A 12,284-nucleotide genomic window follows, 5' to 3' on the forward strand; every position below is an offset into this window, starting at 1 on the left:
ATCGAGGGATAGTGTGTGCCTTAAGTGTGTGCAGGGAGATTAAGTGCACTAGCATTACCCAAGGATACTCCGTGCACTCACTGTGTACCGTGCACTCCTTCACAACTTCCTTAAAAGTTACAAATCAGATCTATCGATAGAGAGATCGACTGGCTAGCCGATCAGTAGAGGTAATTCAGAACAGATATATAAATATATGTATGAATAAACAGATGAATGGTTGAGTAAGATATAGATATAAAGATATACAAAATATATTTGAAGATGGAGTCATACAGATAGACAGATTGACGGAGAGTTAGACCTCCAGAGAAACAGACAGATAAGGATCTATAATTTTGCCAAGACAGATATAGACAGACGACGACAGACGACGTGGGGGACAGTTTCAGACGGAGTTAGAGAGAAACAAAAGATTTAATCAATGTACGAAATAGACAGATCATGAGACATGCGTCTAAGCAGTAACACCAGTTTAGAAATTCTATGAATAAACTAGTTAAACCAGTGAGTAAAGAGACGGACGAAGAAGAAGAAGAAGAAGAAGAAGAAGAAGAAGAGGAGAGGAGGAGGAGGAGGAGGAGGAAGAAGTTGAAGAAGAAGAAGAAGGAGAGAGAGAGAGAGAGAGAGAGAGAGAGAGAGAGAGAGAGCCAGTGGACCTTACCTCTCTTGGAGGCGTGGAAGGAGTCGCCGGGCGGGATCGTGGCAATCTCGCCCTTCAGTTTGAACCGGTTCATCTTCGTCTGGGCCATGTTGACGCGCTCCACGGCATACCGGAACGCCAACTCTTGGCTCTCATCCTTGCCGTCGAAGATGCCCCCTGCAACCAAGACAGAGGCATGATGCTCTTCCCCCCTGCAAGCTAACACTGCGAGAGTCACACACACATATACAGACAGTGGGGCTTCCTTCACTGTGATATAAGTGGAGCTTCCTTCACTGTGATGGATGTGGGGCTTCCTTCACTGTGATGGAAGTGGGGCTTCCTTCACTGTGATGGAAGTGGGGCTTCCTTCACTGTGATGGAAGTTGGGCTTCCTTCACTGCAATGTAAGTGGGGCTTCCTTCACTGTGATGGAAGTTGGGCTTCCTTCACTGTGATGGCAGTGGGGCTTCCTTCACTGTGATGGAAGTGGGGCTTCCTTCACTGTAATGTAAGTGGGGCTTCCTTCGCTGTGATGGAAGTGGTGCTTCCTTCACTGTGATATAAGGGAGCTTCCTTCACTGTGATGGAAGTGGGGCTTCCTTCATTGTGATGGAAATGGGGATGCGAATGAATCAAGACTTCTGTGGTTTCTGGTACCCACCCTGCCAGTGAACTGCCCCATATCCTCCTCCACCCTTCCCCCCATACCCTCCTGCGTTGGACACCTCCCCATCCACGACTCGAGAGCTAACACCATAATAGCCATCCGAGTATCACTGATCAAGAGTCTCATGAACCAAGAGCTTCAGAACTGTTTCGAAACATGAGTCGTCACCACTAGAGCTTCAACACTGTATCCAAAATTACTTCGTCGTGAACCAAGAGTTCACAAGTCGTCATGAACCAAGAATTTCACAAGTCGTCATGAGCCAAGAGTTCATAACTCGTCATGAATCAAGAGTTCACAAGTTGTCATGAACCAAGAGCTTTAGTCTGGCATCGAAACACGAATCGTCATGCAGCAAGAGCTTCACTACTGTACCGAACCATGAGTCGATACTTTGATGAAAACGAGAATTAGAAGACAGGATATCATAAAAAATAAATAGAATTCTTCTTCTTTCATTCTTTCTCTGATATTAGAAGCGGATGACAGCAGCGTCTTGGCTTGGCCTCGCGCACACATGCATACATACGTAGGACGCTTCCCAGAACATAATTGTCGCAGATGGGGACGCGGACGGGGTGAGAGGTCGAAGCAAGCGACTCTCTTCTGACCAAACTCCCGAGGAATGCCCTCCCGCGCAGATACGAGGAAGTCTACCTTCTGGAGAAGTATTTCCCCACTTCCGTTCACGGGGAGGAGGTATTCAAGCGTCCTCTGTGTTCTCTGACGCCTCGCTGAAGTAGTATGGCTCACGCGACGTGAGAGCTGGAGGGCCAAGATACTTCATACGAGTTCCTGTCACCTTTAAATCTCTGGGAAACATCGATGCTACTGGGAACCCTTGGCTGAGAGATGTGTCTGAGAGATAGACCTGGCGCTGTGATGCTAACAGCAGAGCGTTCTATTGTCGCAGGGCTTTAGGGGAAGGGACGTTCATCATGAAATGTCAGGTACTTGACTGTTTACATCCTCAAATATTATGTACTTGACTGTTTACAGAATCGGTGGATCCCAATATAATTCGTACTAAACATTACCCTATAAGTCTTGGTCCTCTTCCTCTATAATAATGTCAAAATACATTAAGAGTGTAGCAACTCTGCTTATTGTAGATAGTTTAGTTACTACGTACCGCGTTATATAATCGAGTCAGTGTTGCTCAGCCATTCACTTACTCCGTCACTTGTTATATAATTTATTCCCTCTTGCCCAGCCCTTAAGTTAAGAGTTCCATCATCATATGAAGTGTAATTAGGTCATAAGGGCCGAGTCCCTGCACTGTATGTGCATTCTCAACCGTCTTTCACGTCACTGTCCACAAGATGGGTAGGAAAACAATCTCGCCTTCCTTGTGGGGAAAACTGGAAAAAAAATAGAAAGAAAATGGAGAAGATGCGTCATTCTGGCAATACTGTAGGTCCTGTTATGATACCTGCCCTGGCAACACTGCCCTGTGGGTGAAGCGCTACGTCGTCTTGGTAACACATGCCAGTTTCCTGTAGTTAAGATGCATATGGCTGGAAGATACATCAAGGTTTACGACAGTACGATGCTAAGATAGCTGGTTAATACCATGAGTCTATAAAGACACAGCTTTTTCCTTTATACTTATTCGCCGTTTCCCATGTCAGCGAAGTAGCACCAGGAGCAAATGTAGAAAAGGCTTCATTCGCACACACACCACACACACACACACACACACACACACACACATATACACACACCACACACACACATATACACACACATATACACACACACACACACACACACACACACACACACACACACACACACATATATATATATATATATATATATATATATATATATATATATATATATATATATATATATATATATATATATGCCTGGGAAGAGGGCCAGGCATACGTCCCAGAGCTGTCCATAATGGCACCAGTAATGTGAATGGCACAGTGCCAAGCAGGGGTGCCAATCAGGTCTCAGGTATGCGAAGGGTCACTCTCCCCCCCTCCCTTTCCCCCACCCCCATATCCCCCCATTTCCCCACATTCCCCTACCCTTTCATGGTGGTTTTCGAAAAGTTTCGTTTTTTTTTTTTTCTCTCTCTCTCTCTAGTGGAACTTTGAAGAGCACTTGGGTACGACGACGGTATGGCTTTGATGAGCAGAGTGTTACGACCTTTTTGAAACGAGAACTTACACCTTCCCTGATCACGACCCCATGACCTGACCCTTGGTCAGGATGGTCTGGGCTTCCAGTTGACCCCCCTTTGGGCTTCAGGTAAGTCGGCACCCATGCAAGAAATAGGTTTATGGCTCCCATTCACTGCCCTCCTGCTGGTGATTGCTCCTTTTGCTCCCCGTTACTCCTGGGTGTATGAATAGTCTCGTCTTTTTAATCATTCATCACTTCCAGCTCGATGAATTAATCTTTCTAGCACTATATTATTGAACCTAATCAGTACAATAACTTTACTGTGTCAGGTACGATATTTAGACACCCTCGAGAATATTGATCAGTACAATAACTTTACTGTGTCAGGTACGATATTTAGACACCCTCGAGAATATTGATCAGTACAATAACTTTACTGAGTCAGGTACGATATTTAGACACCCTCGAGAATATTGATCAGTACAATAACTTTACTGAGTCAGGTACGATATCTTGACACACTCGAGAATATTGACTCCTGGTCATGGCCTCGGCAGCTGTGGTTTTCCTCTGAGTTCTGGGAAGACTCGGGAGGCGAATGTGAGTAATCGTTTGGCACATGTCGTCCAGCTAAGATAAACAAGAGAGGAGTATTCACAGCCTCCATAACGTGGTTGAGTGGCTTTGTGGGTACGCTGGTTCGTCTCTCTGAGGGAGGGAGGGAGGGAGCCTTTTTTTTTGGGGGGGGAGGGTTGTGGCTGGCTGGCTGGTAGTCATCACAGGACGTCGATGCTTGTAAAGTCCCCATAAACAGTGTAAGGCGAAACCTAAACAATGGGAGGGAGCGATGGCTGATGCCTCACTTCTGGCGGGAGAGAGAGAGAGAGAGAGAGAGAGAGAGAGAGAGAGAGAGAGAGAGAGAGAGAGAGAGAGAGAGAGATTGCTTCTCTTGGAGATGTTGGAGGGGAGATGTTGTCGAGGAGGATGGGTGCTGGAGTTGGTGCTTTGACAGACTGCGCAGAGTTTGTTATGGTTGTGTGAAGCGTGTGTGTGTGTGTGTGTGTGTGTGTGTGTGTTTTCGGGTGGGGAAATTGGGAATGGTGTGGTGAAGGAAGTATTTATCTCTGTCTTTTTGAGGATCTTTGATGGGATTTGCTTGACGTGGTGAGTGACGGCTTTTAGGAATGGTGAAGGAAGACCTCGCCACTAAGATCGTCACAACCAAGGTCGTATCCTCTTATTCAAGGGTCGTATCCTCCTATTCAAGGGTCGTACCCGTCGTGTTAACTCGGTGAACGACTTTCAACTCGATGAAAAGAAGACCCAAATCTTCCTTCTCACCTTCAAGTGAATGATAATGATGTTCAGATGCACGTATGAGAGGCAGTGGCCAGAATATGACGCGTGCAGTTCAGGTGGGGTCATACAAGGTCATTATCTACAGAGTGTGACCTATCCTAGTCTACGTCTGGCTAGGCTATGGGGAAGTGGTCAACAAAGGGACTGATACCATCTATCCATACCAACCTCTAGGGATGTGAGTGACTGAGTTATTCATTCCCTAGATATAAACAAAAGGACCTCAGTGAAGATAAGTGACCAGATGATATTGACAACTGCCCAGGTGAAGCCAAGACTTGAGCACACCACACTTAAATCATCGTCTCACTCAAGTTGCCAAGTTCAGTTAGCTGTCAGAGATCTGCGTGTATTATCTGTGTGTTCCATGGAGGTTGGTGGTGATGGTTGGGGGTTTCTATACTCATGGAGAGAGACGAAGAGGAAATTATTTCCGGCTGTATCAACCTCGCCACGTCCTTCCTGAAGCCCCACCAGTGCAACACCGCCCATCAGTCTATTTTCGGACCCGGAATGCTAAAAGTTGGGCTATATTAGGACGAGGTCGACATTGAATTCATTATTCTTGGATTCTGATTTGAATATGTCTGTGTGTGTGTGTGTGTGTGTGTGTGTGTGTGTGTGTGTGTGTGCGAGTGTATATTCTGCTTTCTTTTTTTCCCTCGCGACATAACTTGACGATCGTGTGCAGGTCAGATAGAAGACTCGATCGTGTACAGGTCAGATCTGCTGACACAAGAACAGAATGGCGTCGAGACAGATCCCAGGGGGAGTCAGTGAATCATATGGCAGCATTTCAACATCTATTTTTTATTCCTTCCCGTCTTGAATTTACTTAGCAGTGATGTCACCGTCCATATATATATATATATATATATATATATATATATATATATATATATATGGACCGATATAAGCTTCTGTTATCAGGGGATGCAAGGTGGTCGATTGAAACCTATTCATCAAGCAACCTGATACCCCTTTAGAAGGAGATCCACGTCACGATCCCATATCTTAACTACTGTAGTGATGATGTCACGTGAAGATTCCCTCAAGGCCCGCCAGAGGCGTTGGTTACGTTCCCCAGGTGAGGCAAGGCCAAGCATCACCCCTGGTCCTCGTGTTTATGCCAAAGGGTGGTCATTTTTTGGGGGGGCCACTGCAGCTCCAGCTCAGACCTGACTCGTCGTTTTTTACTGATAACTGTTGACTCAGAAGGGAAGGCCATGTATTCGGAGTTTTATTTTTCTACATTGCTGCGGCGCAAGATGGTACGACGACCCCCCTCCCCTGTACACGTCGTCGGTACGAACCTAGAAGACGACGGGACGACCCCTTTGGCTTCATGATGGCTCAGCCCTTAAAACTAGACGCCTTGGGACGAGGTTTTTTAAAAGGCCGGACCAATCACACTCACTCAAGGGCTGTGTACCGTTCGCGCTCGGGGTCGAGCATTGTTACAGCAGATGTGAACAGGTGTTAGGATGCGCTCTCTCTCTCTCTCTCTCTCTCTCTCTCTCTCTCTCTCTCTCTCTCTCTTAAAAAGAATCCACTCACAAAGATGAAACAAAATTTCAATACGGTATCATGGGCAGAGTGATGGACACCTAGATACAAAGATACCACAACAAAGAGTAATCCCACAGCTGTTCCTTAAGGTGTAACTCTAACAAGAGACAATGGCACGAGAGTCAGTAAAGCAAACCTGACAACAAATAACACATCAGAGCTTATGTGAACGTCTCATTTCTTTCTTAGGTTCAGAAATGATATGATTTAATGTTGAGGACGAATGCTCAAAAGGGACCAGGTGTGTTCCGTCAGCGGGCCCAGCAACACTCTAGCTCGCCTTACCCCGGCCAAACAAACCCCGCGCTCCCTGTCACCACCCACCAAGTAACAACTGGGCCCCCCCTCCACCCCCATCCCTCTCCCTCCACTGGGTCCCCGCCAACCATAACAACCCAACAACCTGGCGGCGCCTGGCCAGACAGATCTCCACATTACAACTGAGTTTTACTTAATAAAGTTATGAATATATCATCGGCACAAGATAATTAGCTGTAGATCTATGCATCAGAAGTGAGTCTTTTTTTTTTTATCGATATGTCATATGTATATAACGCTGGTTGAAGTTTAGTGGTGGCAAAACTGTGAACTGTGTTTCTTGGATGTACCAAAACACTTCGGATTAATAAGAGAAAGAAAGAGCAAGTTTCCGGAATACTTATACATCATAAAGATAATGATAGTAATTTGCATATTGTTGTCCAGGATCATTTGAAATGTTATTAAGATAGTTGACACGTCCAAATCATTCTTAGACATGTGATAGATGGGTGGACTGAGCTTCGGTATAATGTAGCAACGAAACTATTAGAATTAGATCTTTTATGCAGATCCGGAACTCCACAGGTTGAAATATAGTTCCCCAACAGGATCGTAAGACGAACAGTGTTAAGTAATCCAGTAGGCCTTCAGCTGTGCTGATCGTATAGCGGAGGTCGTTTAAGCTGATGTGGAATCCTACATTCATTGGTGGTTTTCCAACCCATGGAACCCACTTGCCGTTTCTCTTAACACCCTTACCGTCAACTCAGGGCCACTGGTACCCCACGGGGTGCGGCCAAGTGCCAGGGAGCAGTGCCTCACTGGTAGGTGGCATACACTCAAGGTCACACGCACTTACACCACATGCACCTCATGAGTGTATGAGTGTAATTATCTACACAGTAGGGGATGGAAGGCTTACACTCATGGGGTCCTCCATCTCTCGAATTTTCTGTGCTAATTGTGCAATTTTTAAGCCCCATGCTTTCCACACTCAAAGTCTTTTGTGTGTGTGTGTGTGTGTGTGTGTGTGTGTGAGGCACTGGAAGTGGGGGGGGGGGGGGGCGGAACTGCAGGAGCAGCGACAACAGCACCAGCAGGAGGAGACATGATATGATGAGCGTGAGACACGTATTTCTCATATCTATTCCTACCTTGCCATGAGTATAATGCATTCCTCCCTTGCCATAAACACACTACATTATGTACTGTGACCTAAACGAAGCAACTTTTTCTCATACACATTTTTCATCGGATCTTAGACGAGCTGTTAGTACAAATCACCCATTACTACCAAACCACCCCATCCAGCCGTCGTCTGTAACGACGCACTGGCCAATGGCCGGCCACAGTGGGTCGCTACCTTCACTGAGTGAGGCAGTGTCTCTGCAGACGTGTGTGTGGTAACAGTTGAATTAGTGCTGACGGACGTGCAGTCATAAACAAACGTAATGGTGGGAGTTACGACGAGGTTTCTGTGGTATATACGTACGTCCTCTTGTCTTCATATAGGTTAGTGTTATCTCACGTTATCACTGGAATTATATTCTCATTATCATTTCGAGTTTTAGAATTGTTTGTTCTATGTTCATGTTTTCTCGTTTCTTTTCATAGGTTCCATTTATGCAATGCCTTTCAAAATCTTTGTGGGATACGTCCAGTGTTGTAAATTTTCATACACGTAGTGTTCTACGTTCTGTTGTCGGTCCTATATCGTTGATTTGCTCGTGATGCGATTCCAGAGACCTCTATTATGGGATCTTTTAACTTTAAGGTTACGCTCCACACGGGAGCTGAGTAAAGTTGAGGCCAAGAAAGTTTTCGACGATGTTGTGTTCATTTTTCGTCCACTGACGATGATACAGCTTCGTCGAAAATGAGTCCAGGAAATATACGTATATCTGAAGCATTGTCTCATGAAACTTTGAACCATAGCTCGGTGAAAGCTCGAACCACTCTCCGGGAAAATCTCGAATCGCTTACCCTTATTATGAATCCCCAAATCACTACAGTACAATACAACCTTGAAAGTCTTCGAACCGATTTGCGTATGATAAGAACCTATACTTAGCACCTGTGCTCAGTGTTCTCACAGACGTGTATTCAGACCTGTATACTCGAAGAACTGGTTCGAAGCAGACGCTCGCGCTTCACAGTCTCGAGCAATCCAAGACAGTGCTGGGAGAAAACACTTCGTTTATAGGCTTCGAAACCAGGACGGCAACTACAGTCCATAAATATCCCTTAAACCTAAACCTTAAAACTTCCTACCATCCATGGATCCTCTCACTCAGAGTAGAAAAAATATGAACATAAAACAATCGTTTAATTTACAGAAGAACATCCAAAATATACTGAATTTAAAGTCTGATTATTTTCATCTTGTTCAACATCGTCCACAGCTGACAATATTTACATTGCATCATGTTCCCGCGCTCTGCCCTAGCCTTACATCTGTTGGTCTCTGTTGTTTGCGTCACTTTAGCCATCACGTTGTGTTTACAGGATTTGTTGACGATGATTCTGGTAAAGGACAATTCTATCCTTATCCTCGTCTCCTTTACCCCCTCTTCTCATTCCTATACCCATATTTCTTCATCTTTAATCATTCGGTTTAATTCCCCCTCCCGCTCCATCCTGCACTTCTGATTTAACGATAAGTATTGGTTATATGAAGTACGAAGAAAAGAAAAACGAGTATTTTATGATAATGACATCACATCAATCAAAGACAACAGACTAAATGGGTCTTTTTTTTATACATTATTTTATTGTTGTTGTTTATGACATTTTGGGTATTGGCAATGTAGTGTGCGGGGAATCTATTAATACACCTGGACACACTGTAGCTCAGTTAGGAAGTTCCTCGATCTGTCATGGGGAGGAGAGGTTGACAGAGGTCTCCTGGGGAAGAGCCACAGTGGGGCGTCGAGCAGCCCCTGCCCCTCCATAATCGTCTCCCAAAATAAATATCATTAATCTTCACAAACCGAACGGGATACAAGTAGCGTCCCACAAGGCGGGATGTTGGGGTCCCTTGCGTTTCATCATCTCTTACAGTCGAGGGTCTTGATCAATACACTTGTTCGTGGAGGTACATGACCACTCTACCATTAGTATCAACACGGACACTACCACGTCCGACTGTATGGTTCTCCAGAACTCATACCAGCCACCAAGACTGGGCCACTACCACCACCACCGCCGCCAACCACGTCACCCAGGATTCCAACCACATCCCACCAACTGGTTGACTAGACTCGTAGCCCAACCACCTCCCTCCCACACCTCTTCCCTAGGTAGTTCAGTCCACCAAGCGTCCTTCGGCGTCACCCTGGACGACAAACTAAGGTGGAAGGAACACGGCAGCGTCAGCACTCGCATCATATCCTCCAGCCGACGTCTGGACATTGATCGTCGACACAAGACATTTGGATTCCCAGCACCTGATCGCAGCTCTCATTCTTGCAAGCGCACTAACGCGCCTCTCTCTCTCTCTCTCTCTCTCTCTCTCTCTCTCTCTCTCTCTCTCTCTCTCTCTCTCTCTCTGTGCCGCCGCCGGGATGTCCTCCTCATCCACCACACAACACGGGCGCAGAATAAACAGGTGCATACAACACGGGCGCAGACAAAGGCAAGCTGGATCATCCTCCTCAGCCTCTCCCACGTCACCAATCAAGAGGCGTTCAACACACTGCGCCTCCCATCTCACCCTAAAGCACCACTTGGACCTCATTCGACAACAGCCTGAGAAGCTACTGCAACCATCCTCGCCACCGTCACCTCCTACCCCTCAAAGATCCCTCCTCCCCTAGTTGCAGTTCGGCGCCTGGACTTATCAAACCCGCACAAACTCGTGCAAGAACGGCCCTATATCAGCCACACTCAATGTCATATGTACAATAACTGGACTGTCTATGAACACACAATGTTCTTATCCAGATATTTATATCACATGCATTAAATTCAGTAGGCAATTGTGATCTTAAGCCAAATGTAGTTTCGTAATATCTAGGTTAGGTAAGGGAAGACTTTATGAGGTATTCCAAGCCTTATGCGTTTACCTTTAACCAGATCGTTGACTTTAGCACCTAGTTCTACCTAGTCGTAAGTGAGCATATCTTCCTGCTCCTCATGGGAGAAGAAAAAAAAAAAAAGAAAAGAGAAAATGCGGCATGTCGGCGCCAGGGGTTGCGAGGTGTCGCCAGAGTGATGATGTGTGAGGCCACCACCAGCTGATTTTTAGGGCGCGGTTCCTCCCCCCCAACTTCTACCCTGGCGGGTTGGCTGGCTACCCCTACCCAACATTCTTCATACACCCGGAGTCATACCCGTGGCAAGCACATATATATATATATATATATATATATTTCAAGGCTCCCAAAATTTTCGCCCCCTCCCCCACCCTATGATCCACTTCCGCTTCCATGGTTCCATCCGCTGCCAGATCCACTCCCAGATATCTAAAACACTTCACTTCCTCCAGTTTTTCTCCATTCAAACTCACCTCCCAATATATATATATATATATATATATATATATATATATATATATATATATATATATATATATAATAGGATTAGTTTTAAGTTACGCAGTTGCACAAGAGACGCCCTCCTGTGCCAGTATTGGTACCCTGAGCACACACATATACCCGACCTGTGCCAGTAATGGCACACCCGAGAACGGGCTGTCATTGACAAGAGCCGGTGCCAAGCTCAGTCTTGGCGACTCCTTTACACACACAACGCTAAGGTTCAGTGTGCGAACCTCCTCCTGTACGTTGCGCTCAGCAGAGAGGCCCACAGATTGTATGGGGTCCTTCAGCACACACACACACACACCTACTCCCCAGGGACTCGTGGCACATCCAGGGGCCCCTTAGCAGCCCCAGGAGGACTCTCTCAGACCAAGAGGCCCTTAGAATGCCCAGGGACGGCCCTTAGAACACGCCCTCAGGAGACCAGGATGACTGACAGGACGATGATATATGCGGACGTGTCACACAACCATCCCTAAGGAGGTGATCGTTGAGGAGACGTGTTCTCTGGTAATCATCATCGTCAAGGTGATCGTTGAGGAGACGTGTTCTCTGGTAATCATCATCGTCAAGGTGATCGTTGAGGAGACGTGTTCTCTGGTAATCATCATCGTCAAAGTGATCGTTGAGGAGACGTGTTCTCTGGTAATCATCATCGTCAAGGTGATCGCTGAGGAGATGTGATGCGAGTCGGTTGATAGCCTTCACCCTAGTGGTCCGGCGACAGCTCGCTCCTGTGTCCTATAACTCTACTTTCCAAACATAAAAGTGGTTGTTATTACATCTATTTGTTCTCATTCCTTCATTCATAGAGATACTATTGTTCAGTTTTGTTGGATGTATTATTGTTTCGATTATCACATCTCCTTGAAGTCTGCATTATTCTTCTTCTAGAGAGGAATGGTTGATAGATATCCTGAGTGTTTCTTCCAATGTTTTGTTTCTGGGCGACGGAATTAGCTTTGTTGCTCCTCTCTGTATTCGTTTTAGTCTTCCGTCGCCTTTTGTAGTTTTTGGTCACGACGACTAAACAGCTTAATTTAAAGGTGGTCTGGGTAAGGTACTATATAAAGAGAAGGTATTGAGTAATTCGTATTCTTTA

The 12,284-nt window shown here is 45.8% G+C and overlaps 1 protein-coding gene across 1 annotated transcript in view; it reads right to left on the reverse strand.

Annotated features, from left to right (window-relative positions):
• The window catches only part of LOC139753218 (glutamate receptor ionotropic, kainate 2-like), a 52,427-nt gene that overhangs the window by 28,231 nt on the left and 11,912 nt on the right, over positions 1 to 12,284 (reverse strand). Inside the window, 1 exon segment of the mRNA XM_071669438.1 lies at positions 665 to 820. Coding sequence (XP_071525539.1) covers positions 665 to 820 — 156 coding nt within the window.

Source organism: Panulirus ornatus, chromosome 14 (assembly GCF_036320965.1).
Source record: "Panulirus ornatus isolate Po-2019 chromosome 14, ASM3632096v1, whole genome shotgun sequence".
NCBI classification, from domain to species: Eukaryota; Metazoa; Arthropoda; class Malacostraca; order Decapoda; family Palinuridae; genus Panulirus; species Panulirus ornatus.